We start from the raw sequence: 20,396 nt of genomic DNA, 5'->3' as shown, positions 1-20,396 counted from the left end.
GATAAATAGAGAAAGTAGATGAAAGAATCACATTTCCCACCACCAAGACACACATAAAGTCACACAGATAGGAACTGAACCGTGGGATCAGAGCTGAAGAGTGGTTCAATACCCATTGACATACTGATCAAGTGTCATGGAAGTCATATCTTCAAATCCCACAGAAGGAGCTGTGAGCATCTGAGGGAAAATGGTGGCCAACAGACTAGAGTGATAAGTTGTTAAAGAGTGTTTCTCCTTCTGAGGAAACATTTAGATAGTATAGCAGATGTGCGCTGCCAGATTACAAAAGCTGCAGAAGCCATAGGATAAAGCTACAGCTAGGAAAGAGAGAGAAGATGGCCGAATAGGAACAGCTCCAGTCTCCAACTCCCAGCGCCAGCGACACAGAAGACCGGTGATTTCTGCATTTTCAACTGAGGTACTGGGTTCATCTCACTGGGGAGTGCCGGACGATCGGTGCTGGTCAGCTGCTTCAGCCCGACCAGCGAGAGCTGAAGCAGGGCGAGGCATCGCCTCACCTGGGAAGCGCAAGGGGGAAGGGAATCCCTTTTCCTAGCCAGGGGAACTGAGACACACAACACCTGGAAAATCGGGTAACTCCCACCCCAATACTGTGCTTTAAGCAAACAGGCACACCAGGAGATCATATCCCACACCTGGCCGGGAGGGTCCCACACCCACGGAGCCTTCCTCCTTGCTAGCACAGCAGTCTGCGATCTCGAGGCAAGGCAGCAGCGAGGCTGGGGGAGGGGCGCCCACCATTGCTGAGGCTTAAGTGTGTTGGGTGCAGCACACCAACATGGCACAAGTATACATATGTAACAAACCTGCATGTTATGCACATGTACCCTACAACTTAAAGTATAATAATAATAAATTAATTTTAAAAAAAAAAGCTGCAGCTACTAAATCCTACATGCATAAATTTTCAACTTACTGCCCACTTTTATCAATATAAACAAGGAATACATAAAAACAAAAATGTATCACCACTGGGCGCGGTGGCTCACGCTTGTAATCCCAGCACTTTGGGAGGCTGAGGTGGGCAGGTCACTTAAGATCAGGAGTTCAAGACTCTCCTGACCAACATGGTGAAACTTCATCTCTAGTAAAAATACAAAAATTAGCTGGGTGTGGTGGTGTACACCTGTAATTCTAGCTACTCGGGAGGCTGAGGCACCAGAATTGCTTGAACCCAGGAGGCGGAGGTTGCAGTGAGCCGAGATGGTGCCACTGTACTCCAGCCTGGGTGACAGAGAGAGACTCCATCTCAAAAAGAAAATATCATCACCTTCCCATTCTGGAGAGGTCATATTAGTCATTTTTGGAAGATTACTTCAGATTTGAAAAGAAATACACTTGGTAAAGGCTTTTGGAATCTAACCTTTTTGAAATTAAAGATGCACCATTTTGCTCCTGCATTTTTTTATGCTTTGCTTGTGTTGATAAAACAAACACAGGTGTATTAATTTTCTATTGCTTTGTAACAAATTACCACAAATTTAGCAGATCAAAGCAACACCTATTTATTAGCTCACAGCTCTGTATGTGGCATGGATGGGCTTTCTGCTCAGGATCTCACATGGATGAAATCAAGGTGTTGATTGGGGCTTTCTCATCTGAAATTTGTGATCCTCTTCCAAGCCGATTTAGGTTATTAGGCAGAACTCAGTTCCTTGAAGCTGAACTGAGGTCTCTGTTCTCTTGCTGGCTGCGAGTCAGAGGCCTCTCTCAGCTCCCAGATGCCATCCATTACTTGTCACTTGGCCATCTCCGTCTTCAAAGCCAGCAGTGGAGAATCTCCCTCACAACAAATCTCTCTCACACTTTGAATCTCCCTATGGGAAAGTCCAGGCTCTTTAAAAATGTCATACGATTAAGGTAGGCCCATCAAGGATACTCTCCTATCTTCAAGCCAATTGATTTATTGGGACCTTTATTATATCTGCAAAATGTCCTCACAGCAGCACCTAGATTTAGTGTTTGACTGAATAATTGGGAGAAAGTGTATGTACACTGGAGGGTGGGAATCTTAGGGGCTCTCTTAGAATTCTGCCTGCCATAACTGAAAATACTATGACTTTCGGGAAAATGAACAGAAACCTATAGCCTTCAAAGAAAGCATGTGAGATTTAAATATTCTTTCATTTTTGTAGGGGTGGTGAGGGAGAACTATTTGATGAAAAGGGAATTTTATGGTAAGCATAGAATTAAAAATAACTAAGGGATATTTTACTGAGGTAGTAATTTTGGAAATACAAAGTAAACTCTTAAAAATTAAAATGGGAAGAAAGCTAAAAGTAATCCCTGATTATGACTACTTGACACTCTGCAGTCTTTGGGGATGTTATGGTGACTAAGAAGGAGCCCGTGGTGAGGTGGAAGAGCCTTGGTGGGCCAAGGCAAAGGTAGGCATCACCTTTGGAGGTCACCTGGCCAAACAAGAGATGGGGCAGACCCTTGTGGGACAGACAGCCCAAATGAATGTGAGTCCCCAGAGTACAGATGATCCTTATTCACAGTAACACATTATCCTTACTCAGAGTAGCACAACCTATAATTTCCATGAAATCCAATTAGACCAAATCCATTAGACCTTCATTCGGTTTGATTATTTGGGATTTAGAAGGATGCAATCATGCCAGTTTTTTTCTAAATATGCTGTCAATAAAAACATGGTGATAATTTGAATAATTTCATGACTTTTCTTTCTGCAATCTTGCAGACTGAAAGACACATTCATTGAAGAATATACAAAGCAGGATGGATTGTTAATGATCAGAGCTGGGAATTGCAGTTTCTCAGTAAGAAAGTTCTAAGCTGGCAACTTCTGTGTACGTGAATTCAAAGACAACTTGAGTCAAGACAAAGACATTGTAAACCCTTTACTTCACAAGGGTCTTACTTTTCCTAGAAAAGCCTTTCCCTGCAGGCAGCCACTTAGGCAACTCCAGGATCAACCATATGCCTTTATCATTTTATCTCTAAGCTCCAAGTCTCTTCTTTTGGGGAGATTTTTTGTTTTTGTTTTTGTTTTTTTTTTTTTTGCTTTCTTGTAGATATATTAACAGTGTATAAATGTAGATGCATGTGACTATTACACAAATGCCAATTACGACAGGATATTTTTCCACAAGTCTTCATAAAGAAGTCCAAAATACACTATCTGATTTTAAAAGGGATTATTGGTCAGATTTTCAGGCCAAACTACAAGTCTACTTAACTCCTAATGTAACAGAACAAAGGTTCTAAGGTACTAAATTCTGTGGAGTCATTTCACCCAGAAAGCTTTGCTTCCATTTTTCTAGCCTAGGACCTATTTCTGAAAGAAAGTTCTTATAGAAGCAAAGTGATAACTCCACTTTTACTAAAGGAAATTCTGATTCTTTTTGAGAGACTGAACTTAGTCATTTGCTACAAGGAAAGCAACCTTTTGTGGTGACTTAATATACTCTGATAAGTGGATATCTGTCTGGGTATTCTATGACTGTTGTAGAATGACCATTTAATACCCAAAATGATAGAATATAGAACTGCTATTTAGGAAGTGCTGACTTTGTAGGGATTGTTGATATATTTTATTCTACAAACACTATTGTCAGTAGAATAATTTGTAGTCATTTTGTAGGTGAATAACTTGCTCAATTCATGCAGCCAGTACGCAGAGTTAAAACCTACTGTGGCTGTTATGACTTAGAATCCTATTTTCTCTGTGATGTCAAATTGCCCTTGGGAAAGACTTTTTTTCCTTCTTCGGAATAGGCTTCCTTTTTACCCAAATGGATAATTTGTGGAACTTTAAGTAGCATAAAAGGTAAGTGAAAGGTTTTATAAAGTGAGTGTAGAGGTGGTTTTACTGATAAGAAGCTCCACCAATCTTCATTGTGATTATGTTTCAAATTTGACTTTGCTTTCATATCTCTTCCCTTTCCACTGGCTTTAAATTCTCACATACTTTCAAAAAGTTAGAATTCCTTTGCTCCCCATCCCCACAGAGGTTCCCATAATGGTGGCCAAAGTAATGTCATGGAAAAGAGGCATGTGAGATAAATGTGTATGGAAAAATTAGTGACCATATTTGGAGTTGTTTGTAAACTTCAAAGTCTTTTACTTAATTTGACACTTTTTTCTATTCTTCTAAATATTCTCTATATGTTTTAATTCTTGATATGTTATGTGTACACATATCTTCTTCCTCCTAAGTGTGCAAGATCTTGAAGATGGTGAATAAATCATACACAGCATTGGGGCATTTCTTAAATGGTGTTTCCAAGCAGTGGGGGGAAAAGAGATTTCACGTATTCAAATAGATTTGGAAAAAATAGTTTAAATCAGCAGCCCCAGCCTTTTTGGCACCAGGGACTGGTTTTGTGGAAGACAAGGTTTCCATGGATGGGGGTGGGGGGATGGTTTGGGAATGAAACTGTTCCACCTCAGATTATCAGACATTAGATTCTCATAAGAAGCGTGTAACCTGGGTCCCTTGCATACGCAGTTTACAATAGTGTTCATGCTTCTGTGAGAAGCTAATGCCTCTGCTGATCTAACAGGAGGCAGAGCTTGGGTGGTAATGCTCACTTGCCTACTGCTTACCTCCTGCTTACTGCTGTGCTGCCTAGTTCTTAACAGGCCATGGACTGGTACAGTTCTGCAGATCTGCAGCCCAGGACTTGGGGAGCCCTGGTTTAAATAAAGTTAAATAGAATCCTCACTTATGCAAATCTTAGCGCCTTTAATGGTTTCAAATGAGATTAAAGATGAGCAGCTTTTCTTAGTGTTTTTTTTAATATATCTGAGAACTAATATAACCCCAGGGCCTAATACACCACCTAGCTCTTACAGACTTGAAAACTACTGGTTGAATTAGATTGAAATAATAGTTTTCCAAATATACTTTTTACTCCCATCTCTACTGGGATGGTGGTAAAAAAGTATTTCTTGGGGCCAGGCGTGGTGGCTCATGCCTGTAATCCCAGCACCTTGAGAGGCCAAGGTGGGCGGATCACATGAAGTCGGGAGTTCGAAACCAGCCTGACCAACATTGAGAAACCTTTTCTCTACTAAAAATACAAAATTAGCCAGGTGTCGTGGCGCATGCCTGTAATCCCAGCTACTGGGGAGGCTGAGGCAGGAGAATTGCTTGGACCCAGGAGGCAGAGGTTGTGGTGAGCCGAGATCGCACCATTGCACTCCAGCCTGGGCAACAAGAGCGAAACTCTGTCTCGAAAAAAAAAAAAAAAAAAAAGTATTTCTTGGGATCCTTCTGCTCCACAGAACAGTTTTGAAAAGGTGGTTCTAGATATATTCTCATGGGATATCTCATGGTCAGGTAGGTCAACAGAAGAGGAAGAATCAAAGAAAACATTTTCTATTCCTTCTGTCTCTAACTCCCAGATATGAGTAGGGGTGAGGTGCAGCAAAGAGGGAATTGCAACATTGAATAAAATACCACCGTGAATCCAGACCAAATGTAATTCTCTGCGGAAAATGATGAAGAGATTCAGGCTGAGCTGAGTTTGGGGAACTCAGGGAAGGAAAGTTAGGAGCCAAGAAAAGAAAATATGTCATTTCCTCACCTGCCTAGAAAAATGCCTTCATCCTGGTCCCAGGGACAGAAATTAAGCAAACTAACCAAAACAAAACAGAAAAAGGGAAAAATTAAAGCATAACTGAGGAGATCGAGGCTGAAGGTGATTGACAGCACCTTTCCTGGGTTCCCCATGGATGTATACTTCATCCCCTTGGAGAGATACTTCAATCGCCTGCCACTTCAGGACAAGCACACAGATACTCACTGTTGATCACATCTGGCCTGTCAGGCCAGAGTTCCTACACGTTCCTGTTGCCCTGCCTTTCCTCTAGCATCCATCCAACCCTAATCAGTGAAATTAATTTCAGTTTCTTATCCCTTCTAGACCTCCCTGCCCTCATTCAGTTAATGGTCTCTCTCTAGTTGTATCCTGAACTATGACTGGCATTTAACTCCCTCTCACCTTGAGATATTAGCAAAATATAGAGTTTTATCATCCTAGCTTATAGCTGCAGAGGCTTTCTTCAATAGCATTGAACTCAGACTTTGAATTAATGATAGAGCACAGTCACATATTAGTTTAAATTAATGTGATGTGAGTGAACTGACTTCTAATTGGGAGTGGTATAGCATTAACAATAAGAGCCAATATCTGGAGCCAGACTGCTTGAGTTCAAGTCCCAGTTGGCCACTTGCTAGCTTTGCAATGTGAGGCAAAGCATTTGACCCTTTTGTGTCTTAGTTCTTCCATTTGTAAAATGCAAATAAAATTGATACCTATCTCATAGGATTTGTATGAAGATTAAATGCATGAATACATATTAAATGTAACCTACATAGAGTAAATAATATATAAATGTGAGATGTTATCATTCTTTTTATTGTTATTATTATTACATACTTGATAGAAATCAGCCATGCTGAGAAAATGAGCATTTTCATGTGAGGATATATTTTGTATGTAATTTTGATGACAGTAGCATTTGGGATTTTAAGATCATCTTGGAGTTGTCCCATATGAGGGAGTTTAGTTAGGTAAGGTATCAGGAAGTGCCAGAATATTTTTAATGCAACATTAACCAACAAAAAGTGTACTCAGTGTGGCCTAGAATGACATAATAAAAGGAAGATGCTATTTAATTAGTACACTATTAAAAATTGATTAAAGGGTTGAGCCACAAAGTAAAACTTATTACAGAATGTTCTACTTTTCTAGAAAAGGTATGTAATGCTTAACATTATGCAGTGTGTGTGTGTGCATGTGTGTTTATGTATGCATGTGTGTGTATGCACACTTAGCTTTAACATGTTTTGGCACTAGGTACAGTATCACCCACAAAAGTTTGTAAAGTATATATCAGGTTGGCGGTTAAGGATCATGTTGAAATGATATGCCTGCGTGCAAAAGGAATTGTTTGTATTCAAATGCCTGTGTCAGGGTCCTGTACAATGTAAATATGCCTTAACAAACTACTTCTATGAATTTACCAGCCATTACAATCTTTATGATTTCTTCTTTGTCCTTTCTTTTGTCTGTCTCAGGATCCATTCAGCTGTCCATCTATCTATCCATCCATCCACTCATCCACCCGTTTTTGTTTCCCACAACGTTTTAGTGGGCCTCTACTATATTTTAGATGTCGTGTTTGGCTTAGGGAGGCAGGGATGAGTAAGACATGGTTTCTCTACCCTCATGCAATTCATAGTACAATCTTTACTACTTTAGTCTCAAGCTGTGCTATGACATCGAAAATAATGAAGCATTGTAAACTTATTTTCTGTAAATATTTAAAATAACACAAATAACAAATTTCCATTAAGTTAACAAAAAAATGAGAGTTTAAGACTTAAAAAAAAAGAGACCTTCTATGGACATCTTGGTATTGCAGATATGGAACTACCTTTTAAGGTCAGTAGACTTTGGTGTCAGTCCTTGCTTATGACTCTAACATGTATCTTGAGTTTATAAAACCTCTCTGAATTTCAGTTTTCTCCCCTGTAAACTGATGATAATAAATACTACCTAGAGATGTAAAGCCATGAAGTGAGTAAATGAAGGACTCTAGCATAAGTCCTACTCTGGGTCAGGAGTTGTCATATAGGTGATCTCATGTAATTGTCGCTACAGCTTGATGTGGTAGGCTTTATTATTGCCATTTTACTAATGAGGAAACGGGTTCAGAGAGGAAAAACAACACAAGTGGCAGAGGTAAGGTAAGGGAAGGACTTATTTGTCTCACTTAAAAGCTATCTGTTCTGTTTGTAACCAGATCACCTTGATAATGTTGTAAAAAAGCCTTTAATAGTGTATATTCAGATCTTGCTTATATTACTTTCATATCTCCAGCGGGTAAATTTCTTGTCATTGCCAGAGATATTTCAGAAACATATCTATGAATCTGTTGGGAATAAGAAGATATGGGTAGCTTCAGTTTAATGTCCAGTAACTCTGTGATCTGAGGCAATTTTTCCCCCTATAAAATAGGGCAGGCATAGGGACTAACTCACACGAAGATTGTAAGGAATAAATGAGATAATGTGCACAAAGTGATTCAAATTTAGTAAGTGTATAATAAATGGTAGCTGTTGATGTGTTACAAATGAATCATCACCCACTGTGGAATCATATATTTATCTGATCATAAATTCTTACAACCTAGGCTTCCAAGTACTTTATACACATTTCTGTCATCCTCTCTCTTTATCTATCAAATATTATTCCTTATATGGCAGTGATACAGTTTGGCTGTGTCCTTACCCATATCTTATCTTGAATTGTACCTCCCACAATTCCCACCTGCTGTGTCTTGGGAGAGACCCAATGGGAGGTAACTGAATCACGGGCGTGGGTCTTTCCCATGTAATTCTCATGATAGTGAATAAGTCTCATGAGATCTGATGGTTTTATAAGGGGGAATTTCCCTGCACAAGCTCTCTTCTCTTGTCTGCCACTATGTAAGACATGCCTTTCATCTTCTGCCATGATTTGAGGCCTCCCCAGCCACAAGGAACTATGAGTCCATTAGACCTCTTTCTTTTGTAAATTGCCCAGTCTTGGGTATGTCTTTATCAGCACTGTGAAAATGGACTAATACAGTAAATTTGTACCAATAGAATGGGGTGCCACTGAAAAGATACCTGGACATGTGGAAGCAACTTTGGAACTGGGTAACAGGCAGAGGTTGGAACAGTTTAGAGGGCTCAGAAGAAGACAGGACAATTTGGGAAAGTTTGGAACTCCCTAGAGAGTTGTTAAATGGCTTTGAACAAAAACCTGATAGTGATCTAGACAATGAAATCCAGGCTGAGATGGTCTCAGATGGAGATAAGGAACTTGTTGGGAACCAGAGCAAAGGTGACCCTTGTTATGTTTTAGCAAAGAGGCTGGTGGCATTTTGCCCTACCCTAGAGATTTGTGGAACTTTGAACTTGAGAGAGATGATTTAGAGTATCTGGAGAAAGAGATTTCTAAGCAGCAAAGCATTCAAAAGGTGACTTGGGTGCTATTAAGGCATTCAGTTTTATGAGGAAGACAGAACATAAAAGTTCAGAAAATTTGCATCCTGACAATGTGATGAAACAGAAAATCCCATTTTCTGAGGAGAAATTCAAGCTGGCTGCATACATTTGCATAAGTAATGAGGAGACGAATGTTAATCACCAAGACATGGGGAAAATGTCTCCAGGGTATGTCAGAGGTCTTCAAGACAGCCCCTCCCATCACAGGCCTGGAGACCTAGGAGGAAAAAATAGCTTCGTGGACCAGGTCCAGGGTCACTTTGCTGTGTGCAGTCTAGGGACTTGTTGCTCTGTGTCCCAGTTGCTCTAGATGTGACTAAGAGAGGCCAAGCTACAGCTTGGGTCATGGCTTCAGAAGGTGCAAGGCCCAAGCCTTGGCAGCTTCCATGTGGGGTTGAGCCTGCAGGTACACAGAAGTCAAGAATTGAGGTTTGGCAACCTCCACCTAGATTTCAGAGGATGTATGAAAATGCCTGGAAGTCCAGGAAGAAGTTTGGTGCAGGAGTGGGGCACTCATGGAGAACTTCTGCTAGGGAAGTGCAGAAGGGAACTATTGAGTCAAAGCCTCTTCACAGAGTCCCTACTGGAGTGCTGCCTAATGGAGCTGTAAGAAGAGGACCACTGTCCTCCAGACCCCAGAATGGTAGATTCACCGACAGCTTTCACCATGTACTGGGAAAAGCCACAGACACTCAATGCCAGCCCATGAAAGCAGCCAGGAGGGAGACTGTACCCTGCAAAGCCACATGGTTGGAGCTGCCCAAGACCATGGGAACCCACCTTTTGCATCAGTGTGACCTGCATGTGAGACATGGAACCAAAGGAGATCATGTTGGAGCTTTAAGATTTGACTGCTCTGCTGGATTTCAGACTTGTATGGGGCGTTTAGCCCCTTTATTTTGGCCAATTTCTCTGATTTGGAATGGTTCTATTTATCCACTGCCTGTCCCTCTGTTGTGTCTAGGAAGTTACTAACTTGCTTTTGATTTTACAGGCTCACAGATGGAAGGGACTTGCCTTGTTCCAGATGAGACTGTGGACTTTTGAGTTAATGCTGAAATCAGTTAAGACTTTGGAGGACTGATGAAAGGCATGATTGGTTTTAAAATGTGAGGGCATGAGATTTGGGTGGGGCCAGGGGCAAAATGATATGGTTTGGCTGTGTCCCCATCCAAATCTCTTCTTGAATTGTAGCTCTCATAATTCCCATGTATCATGGGAGGGACCTGATGGGAGGTAATTGAATCATGAGGGCGGTTCTTTCCCATGCTATTCTTGTGATAATGAATAAGTCTCACAAAATCTGATGGTTTTATAAGGAGGAGTTTGCCTGCAAAAGCTCTCTTCTCTTGTCTGCCACTGTGTAAGAAAGACAATCATGCCTTTCACCTTCTGCCATGATTGCGAGGCCTCCCCAGTCACATGGAACTGTGAGTCCATTAAGTCTCTCTCTTTTGTAAATTGCCCAGTCTCAGGTATATCTTTATCAGCAGCATGAAAATGGACTAATACAGGTAGACATTTGGAAAAGAAGCTAAACAAATCAAGAAGAGGTTGCTACAAATCAGCTTTTACATTTGAATGATAAGCACATTATTTCAATTCATTGACTATAGACAGAACCTTATGGATTGACTAGTATTGTGAATATTTTACTCAAATTCTAGAAAACCTAGGAAATAACCTTCTTAACATCAACCCTGGTGAAGAATTTTTGGTGAAGTCTTCAAAAGCAATTGCAACAAAACAAAAATTGGTAAGTGAGACCTAATTAAACTAAAGAGTATCTGCACAGCAAAAGAAACCATCAACAGAGTAAACAGACAATCTACAGAATCAGAGAAAATATTCACAAACCATGCATCTGACAAAGGTGTAATACCTAGAATCTATGAACAACTTAAATCAACAAGCAAAAAACAAATAACCCCATTAAAAATGGGCAAAAGATATGAACAGACACTTCTTAAAAGAAGACATGCAAGTGGCCAAAAACATGAAAAAATGCTCAACCTTACTAATCATCAGAGAAATACTATCTCACACCTGTTAGAATGGCTACTATTACAGAGTCAAAAAACAGCAGTTGCTGGTAGGGCTGCAGAGAAAAGGGAATTTTTATACACTGTTGGTGGGAATGTAAACTAGTTCAGCCACAATGGAAAGCAGTTTGGAGATTTCTCAAAGAACTTAGGACAGAGGTATTTAACACAGCAATCCCATTACTAGGTATATACCCAAAGAAAAACAAATCATTATGCCAAAAAGACATGTGCACTTATATGTTTATTGATGCGCTATTCACAATAGCAAGACATGTAATCAACCTAGGTGCCCATCAATAGTGGATTTTGGTTTTTTAAAATGTCATAGAGATACTCCTCGAGAAGAGCAACTCCAAGACACATAATTGCCGGATTCACCGAGTTGAAATGAAGGAAAAAATCTTAAGGGCAGCCAGAGAGAAAGGTCGGGTTACCCACAAAGGGAAGCCCATCAGACTAACAGCAGAACTCTCGGCAGAAACTCTAAAAGCCAGAAGAGAGTGGGGGCCAATATTCAATATTCTTAAAGAAAAGAGTTTTCAACCAAGAATTTCATATCCAGCCAAACTAAGTTTCACAAGTGAAGGAGAAATAAAATCCTTTATAGATAAGCAAATGCTTAGAGATTTTGTCACCACCAGGCCTGCCTTACAAGACCCTGAAAGAAGCACTAAACACGGAAAGGAACAACCAGTACCAGCCATTGCAAAGACATGCCAAAATGGAAAGACCATTGATGCTAGGAAGAAACTACATCAACTAACGAGCAAAATAACCAGTTAATATCATAATGAGAGCATCAAGTTCACACATAACAATATTAACCTTAAATGTAAATGGACTAAATGGTCCAGTTAAAAGACACAGACTGGCAAACTGGACAAAGAATCAAGACCCATCAGTTGGCTGTATTCAGGAGACCCATCCCACATTCAGAGATACACATAGGCTCAAAATAAAGAGATGGAGGAAGATCTACCAAGAAAATGGAGGACAAAAAAAAGCAGGGGTTGCAATCCTAGTCTCCGATAAAACAGACTTTAAACCATCAAAGATCAAAAGAGACAAAGAAGGCCATTACATAATGGTAAAGGGATCAATTCAACAGGAAGAGCTAACTATCCTAAATATATATGCACCCAATACAGGAGCACCCAGATTTATAAAGCAAGTCCTTAGAGACTTAAAAAGAGACTTAGACTCCCATACAATAATAATGGGAGACTTCAACACTCCACTGTCAACATTAGACAGATCAACGAGACAGAAAGTTAACAAGGATATCCAGGAATTGAACTCATCTCTGCAGCAAGCGGACCTAATAGTCATGTACAGAACTCTCCACCCCAAATCAACAGAATATACATTCTTCATAGCACCACATTGCACTTATTCCAAAATTGACCACATAGTTGGAAGTAAAGCACTCCTCAGCAAATGTACAAGAACAGAAATTATAACTAATTGTCTCTCAGACCACAGTGCAATCAAACTAGAACTCAGGACTAAGAAACTCAATCAAAACCACTCAACTACATGGAAACTGAACAACCTGCTCCTGAATGACTACTGGGTACATAACGAAATGAAGGCAGAAATAAAGATGTTCTTTGAAACCAATGAGAGTAAAGATACAACATACCAGAATCTCTGGGACACATTTAAAGCAGTGTGTAAAGGGAAATTTATAGCACTAAATGCCAACAAGAGAAAGCTGGAAAGATCTAAAATTGACACTCTAACATCGCAATTAAAAGAACTAGAGAAGCAAGAGCAAACACATTCAAAAGCTAGCAGAAGGCAAGAAATAACTAAGATCAGAGCAGAACTGAAGGAGATAGAGACACAAAAAAACCCTCCAAAAAGTCAATGAATCCAGGAGTTGGTTTTTTGAAAAGATCAACAAAATTGATAGACCTCTAGCAAGACTAATAAAGAAAAAAAGAGAGAAGAATCAAATAGAAGCAATAAAAAATGATAAAGGGGATATCACCACCAACCCCATAAAAATACAAACTACCATCAGAGAATGCTGTAAACACCTCTACACAAATAAACTAGAAAATCTAGAAGAAATGGATAATTTCCTGGACACTCACACTCTCCCAAGACTAAACCAGGAAGAAGCTGAATCCCTGAATAGACCAATAGTAGGCTCTGAAATTGAGGCAATAATTAATAGCCTACCAACCAAAAAAAGTCCAGGACCAGATGGATTCACAGCTGAATTCTACCAGATGTACAAGGAGGAGCTGGTACCATTCCTTCTGAAACTATTCCAATCAATAGAAAAAGAGGGAATCCTTCCAAACTCATTTTATGAGGCCAACATCATCCTGATACCAAAGCCTGGCAGAGACACAACAAAGAAAGAGAATTGTAGACCAATATCCCTAATAAACATTAATGCAAAAATTCTCAATAAGGTACTGGCAAACTGAATCCAGCAGCACATCAAAAAGCTTATCCACCATGATCAAGTGGGCTTCATCCCTGGGATGCAACGCTTGTTCAACATACACAAATCAATAAATGTAATCCAGCATATAAACAGAACCAAAGACAAAAACCACATGATTATCTCAATAGTTGCAGAGAAGGCCTTTGACAAAATTCAACAGCCCTTCATGCTAAAAATGCTCAATAAATTCAGTATTGATGGAACGTACCTCAAAATATTAAGAGCTATTTATGACAAACCTACAGCCAATATCATCTTGAATGGGCAAAAACTGGAAGCATTCCCTTTGAAAACTGGCACAAGACAAGGATGCCTTCCCTCACCACTCCTATTCAACATAGTGTTGGAAGTTCTGGCTAGGGCAATCAGGCAAGAGAAAGAAATCAAGGGTATTCAGTTAGGAAAAGAAGAAGTCAAATTGTCCCTGTTTGCAGATGACATGATTGTATATTTAGAAAACCCCATCATCTCAGCCCAAAATCTCCTTAAGCTGCTAAGCAAATTCAGCAAAGTCTCAGGATACAAAATTAATGTGCAAAAATCACAAGCATTCTTATACACCAGTAACAGACAAACAGAGAGCCAAGTCATGAATGAACTTCCATTCACAATTGCTTCAAAGAGAATAAAATACCTAGGAGTCCAACTTACAAGGGATGTGAAGGACCGCTTCAAGGAGAGCTACAAACCACTGTTCAGTGAAATAAAAGAGGACACAAACAAATGGAAGAACATACCATGCTCATGGATAGGAAGAATCAATATCGTGAAAATGGTCATACTGCCCAAGGTAATTTATAGATTCAATGCCATCCCCATCAAGCTACCAATGAGTTTCTTCACAGAATTGGAAAAAAACTAATTTAAAGTTCATATGGAACCAAAAAAGACCCCGCATTGCCAAAACAATCCTAAGTCAAAAGAACAAAGCTGGAGGCATCACGCTACCCAACTTCAAACTATACTACAAGGTTACAGTAACCAAAACAGCATGGTACTGGTACCAAAACAGAGATATAGACCAATGGAACAGAACAGAGTCCTCAGAAATAATACCACACATCTACAGCCATCTGATCTTTGACAAACCTGACAAAAACAAGAAATGGGGAAAAGATTCCCTATTTAATAAATAGTGCTGAGAAAATTGGCTAGCCATAAGTAGAAAGTTGAAACTGGATCCTTTCCTTACTCCTTATGTGAAAATTAATTCAAGATGGATTAGAGACTTAAATGTTAGATCTAATACCATAAAAACCCTAGAAGAAAACCTAGGTAATACCATTCAGGACATAGGCATGGGCAAGGACTTCATGTCTAAAACACCAAAAGTAATGGCAACAAAAGCCAAAATTGACAAATGGGATCTAATTAAAATAAAGAGCTTCTGCACAGCAAAAGAAACTACCATCAGAGTGAACAGGCAACCTACAGAATGGGAGAAAAATTTTGCAATCTACTCATCTGACAAAGGGCTAATATCCAGAACCTACAAAGAACTCAAACAAATTTACAAGAAAAAAACAAACAACCGCATCAAAATGTAGGCAAGGGATATGAACAGACATTCCTCAAAAGAGGACATGCATAGAGCCAACAGACACATGAAAAAATGCTCATCATCACTGGCCATCAGAGAAATGCAAATCAAAACCACAATGAGATACCATCTCACACCAGTTAGAATGGGAATCTCTAAAAAGTCAGGAAACAACAGGTGCTGGAGAGGATGTGGAGAAATAGGAACACTTTTACACTTTGGTGGGATTGTAAACTAGTTCAACCATTATGGAAAACAGTATGGCGATTCCTCAAGGATCTAGAACTAGAAATACCATATGACCCAGCCATCTCATTACTGGGTATATACCCAAATGATTATAAATCATGCTGCTATAAGGACACATGAACACATATGTTCATTGCGGCACTATTCACAGTAGCAAAGACTTGGAATCAACCCAAATGTCCATCAATGACAGACTGGATTAAGAAAATGTGGTACATATACACCATGGAATACTATGCAGCCATAAAAAAGGATGAGTTTGTGTCCTTTGTAGGGACATGGATGCAGCTGGAAACCATCATTCTCAGGAAACTATCACAAGAACAGAAAACCAAACACCACATGTTCTCACTCATAGGTGGGAACTGAACAATGAGATCACTTGGACTCAGGAAGGGGAACATCACACACCGGGGCCTATTATGGGGAGGGGGTAGTGGGGAGCGATTGCATTGGGAGTTATACCTGATGTAAATGACGAGTTGATGGGTGCTGACTAGTTGATGGGTGCAGCACACCAACATGGCACAAGTATACACATGTAAGAAACCTGCATGTTATGCACATGTACCCTAGAACTTAATGTATAATAATAAAAAAAATTTTTTTTAATGTCATACATATAAACCATGGAATACTATGCAGCTGTAAAAAAATGAAGTCATGTCCTTTGCAGCAACATAGACGAAGCTGGAGGCCATAATCCTAAGCAAACTAATGCAGGAACTGAAAACCAAATACGACATGTTCTCACTTATAAGTGGGAGATAAACATTGAGTACACACAGACATAAACATGGGAATAATAGACACTGCAGACTACTAGAGAGAGAAGGTTGGGAGGAGGGCATAGGTGGAAAATCTACCTGTTGGGTGCTATGCTCACTTGCAATATATCTGTGTAACAAACCTGCAGATGTATCCACTATAGCTAAAGTAAAAGTTGATATTAAAATTAAATTAAATTTAAAAACAGTTATTCTTCTCTTAGAAATGACTAAAAAGAAACAAAGACAGTTAAGTTACCCTATTAGTTAAACTCAGGCTCTGGCTCTATTGTTCAGGTTGAAATTCCAGCTCCTCCACTTATTAGCTTGTGATATTGGGCTACTTTCTTCACCTATAAAATGGAGATAATATTACCTAAATCATAGGATTGCTGAGAGAATTAAATGCACCAACATAATGTAATATGTATATTATAGTTTGAATGCTTATTTATAGTAAGCACTATGAGTTTGCTGAAAACTAGCCCAAAAAGTAATATTTAATTGGTAATTTATAACAAGTTTAGTAATTAGTAACTAACATGGAGAGTTTGCTAGTTTTAATTCTGAAGGTATAAATTTAGAATATATTAGGAAATGCTCATGGAAAATTAAAAGCTGATTAAAGCAATCATCTGAAGTGAAATTAAAATATAAAACATGAAAGCTTACAAAGGACTTGCCTGGGACTATCTTTTTCTCCAAATGTGAAGAGGAAGAGGAGAATTCTGATTTTTTGCATTTATTAAACAATACTGAAAATAAAGAGCTATGGGAAAAGAGAGATGCCAGACTTCTGGGAACAGGATAAGAATCTCACCTGAAGAAGTCATTTGGTATTTTATCTTTTGTAAGAAAGATAATTGAGGTACTTAAGTGAGTGAATCATTCAATTAACAAAAGTGTAGGAAAAAGTAGGTGTATGGCTATTCCTAAAGGAAAATTCAAACAGAGATTTACACCAAAACAGAAAGAATACCTGCAATATAGAGAAGAGAGTAACAGAACCCATAGACAAGAGATCTAAGCATATGAAAGAGCTTAGATCTTTCTTTCATAAGCAGAAAGAGCAAACATATGAATCGAATATATTTGACAAGGCTTCCACATTGTGTTTCTTGTTAATAGAGAAGTAAGAATGGCAAGCATGACGGTAGAACATATTGTAGAATGACTGTAGGTGAGACATAGGGTATTGTAGTAATTATTAACCATCTGCTTTGCCTCAATCCTTAAGCCTACCTGTTGGTGTGATGTGATATCTCTTGCAAATCTTCCAAATCCTAAATTAATATTGCATAAATTTGGCTTAAAGAAACCATAACTATTCAATGTTTCCCACCATTTCCTTTCTTTTTCTTTTCTTTCTTTCTTTTCTTTTTTTTTTTTTTCTTTTTCTTTTTCTTTTTTTCCTTGAGACAGAGTCTTGTTCTGTTGCCCAGGCTAGAATGTAGTGGCATGATCTTGGCTCACTGCAACCTCCGACTCCCGGGTTCAAATGATTTTCTTGCCTCATCTTCCCAAGTAGCTGGGCCTACAAGTGCATGCGCCACCATGCCAAGCTAATTGTATTTTTAGTGAGATGGGGTTTCACTATGTTGGCCAGGCTGGTCTCTAAGTCCTAGCCTTAAGTGATTTGCCTGCTTCGGCCTCCCAAAGTGCTGGCATTACAGGCATGAGCCACCACACCCAGCCTGTTTCCTTTCTTTATCAGCAGGTCTCACTGATGTCTGGAACAATGGCATTGACCACTGATTCTACCCTTGTAACTTACTTCCTTAAGCTGCAAACACTCCTATAAATATATTAATGTTCACAGAAAAGGACACTTTTGGTGCCCATGAGTTTGATATTTTAAAAGAATGATTTGGAGAATACGAAATATGAAAAACTGAAAATCCTGTTTTACAATATCATGATTCTATAAACATGGATATGCATTTTCACATTCAATATACTTCAATAATTTAATAGTAAAATATTAATTTTAAAAATATTTTTTAAACAGTATAACATTAATGCTATATATTTTACATCTGCTTACCCATTCATTTGTTCAACAAATATTTATGGAGTGCTGGTTATGTTTGAAGCATTGAAGACCCTTGCTGAGGGTCTCAAGAGACTTTTTGTCAATTACTATGTGGTTACTGAGGGACTGATACAAACATGCATTTTATAAATGGGGAAGGAAGCCTAGTGAAGTTCACTAACTTAGTGATCAGTCTCATATCAAATTACCATCTCTGAAATTCACCGAGTGGAATCCTTGCCACCCAGACAGGCTGCAGTAGCTGATAAGGAAGCCTGGATTCTAAGGAGTTGAAGACTCCAAGGAATTATAGCCATGATTCTGGCTTCCGACAGCCCTCTAGACCTGGAGATGTCCCTTAACTTCTGTTTTCCTCAAATTCCTTGCTTTAAAATGGGAGTTAATGATACTTGCGATACTTGTTCTACTTAGCCACAAGGCTGTCTTAGCTATTAAAGGAAATAACATACATAAAGATGTTTTGAAAATAGTTTAAATCTAAACAATGGTGAAATATTATTATCATCATGGCTATTTAAAATCACTATTTTAACTGTATATAAAGTTATGCCAAGGAATCTTAGTTTTTCATATTCTTTGCACATGGCATACCCCATTTTGAAAAACAATATCCAAATAATTTATGTATTTTTCTTCAAAATGTAATAGGAAGAATTGTAGCAAATAGGCATATTTTCTCAATATTGAGCTCGTTTTCTCATTTTCCCACATGGAAGCCCTGGGTCTTCTACAATGGAGGCAGGTGTCTCTGCAGCTTTTTACCTCTCAATCTGCATTAGTCCCACAAGGACCCACCAAAAGTACAAGTAAATACAGCGAAAGAGAAAACGCTATAGAAGCTAAATTTTATCAATATTGCTGAAAGGAGGCTTGTTTTAAAACACATAAACACCCTCCTTCCACAGACACAAAAAATCAAAACCAATTAAGACACAATGTAATATAGTTTTTCATTAGCCTTTTCTAAAATCTTAACTATTGAACTTGGCCACATGAAATAATGCCAACAATTTTTATGCAAAAATGTTGATTTCACAGACAGAAATTAATTAATCCAGGATGCTATAATAATTCCGGAAATTTTAAAAAATCCAATGCAGATTGAATCCACTAAAGACACCTCACTAGCAGTCCTCTACACATCAGGAATGTGGCCACTGATAGTACAGCAAACAAGCCATCTATAAAACAGAACTGAACTTACCGATACATCATGTACAGGAGGAAGAATATGATCTTGCAGGTCTGCACCCACTGAACTCAACTTTCTAATCAACTATATGACATCTCTAAATGTATTAGAAGTCTACGGCTCAAAGAAATAAGGAAACAAATTACAAGTAGTTGAAATGAAACTAGTTAGACAAGTCTGAACAGAGAAGTTTCAACCCATGGAATACCTTGAAGAAAGCCACAGACAGCATAGTCCCAACAAGAAAGCAATATTTTTTTTGGTATGGACTAATTTTGTTAAAGGAGGAGAAACTGGTTACAAAGATTAGAATGAGAAATATCTTAGGAATGTACTAGAATTCAGAGTTTAGAAAAGATTATGGTAGGTATACAAGTATCTTAAAGAAGCTGTCACATAAAAGCTCTAGATAAAAACAAACAGATCTTCTTGAAATCTAAATACATAATAAAAATATAACTCAAGAAACATTCCATAAATTCATGTTGAACAGCAGATATCTCCACATCTTACAGAAGTATAGTGAATTTACTAGTACATAATAATTTTTTAAAATGCCTACTTCTGAGAGTACAGGCAAATAAATTAATATAAAACTATATGTTTCCTCAAATGACTTAATGTGATAAAAATTGAGAGACATTTATCAGAATGAAAAAAAGAGAAGAAATAAACATTTTCAATTAGACAAACAACATATGAATACATGACCTTTGTAAAAAAAAAAAAAAAATGAGACTAAAACCATATTTGATCATGACCTAATCTTGGTCCCTTTCCTTCTCCCTCAGAAGCAACTAGTGTTAGGAGGAGGGGTGTTAGTGCTTATAATGCATAAAAACCATTCATGCATTTTAATTTAAAAGTATCACATTGTATACATTATTGTGTAGTTTGGTTGTATTCTTTTAACATTGTGAAGATCATTCCATTTTGCAAAACACAGATCTCCCTTATTCTTTTTACCAAGTGTATGAAGGACGAAAATATTTAGTGTTTAGCCTTGATCATACTCTTATAACCAAATGGTACCCATT

General features: G+C 38.5%; 1 protein-coding gene across 2 annotated transcripts in view; it reads right to left on the bottom strand.

Annotated features, from left to right (window-relative positions):
- The window catches only part of TMPRSS11A (transmembrane serine protease 11A), a 64,730-nt gene extending 45,199 nt beyond the window's left edge, over positions 1-19,531 (bottom strand). For both annotated transcript variants that reach the window (XM_028848176.2, XM_028848177.2), the window contains exon 1: positions 19,372-19,531. In XM_028848176.2, coding sequence (XP_028704009.2) covers positions 19,372-19,382 — 11 coding nt within the window. In that variant the 5' untranslated portion in view covers positions 19,383-19,531. The remainder of the gene's footprint in view (positions 1-19,371) is intronic.
- Positions 19,532-20,396: the final 865 nt, after the last annotated feature.

This window comes from Macaca mulatta, chromosome 5 (genome assembly GCF_049350105.2).
Source record: "Macaca mulatta isolate MMU2019108-1 chromosome 5, T2T-MMU8v2.0, whole genome shotgun sequence".
NCBI classification, from domain to species: domain Eukaryota; kingdom Metazoa; phylum Chordata; class Mammalia; order Primates; family Cercopithecidae; genus Macaca; species Macaca mulatta.
Note: the sequence above shows the minus strand (reverse complement) of the source record. Positions and strands in the feature narration are given on the sequence as shown.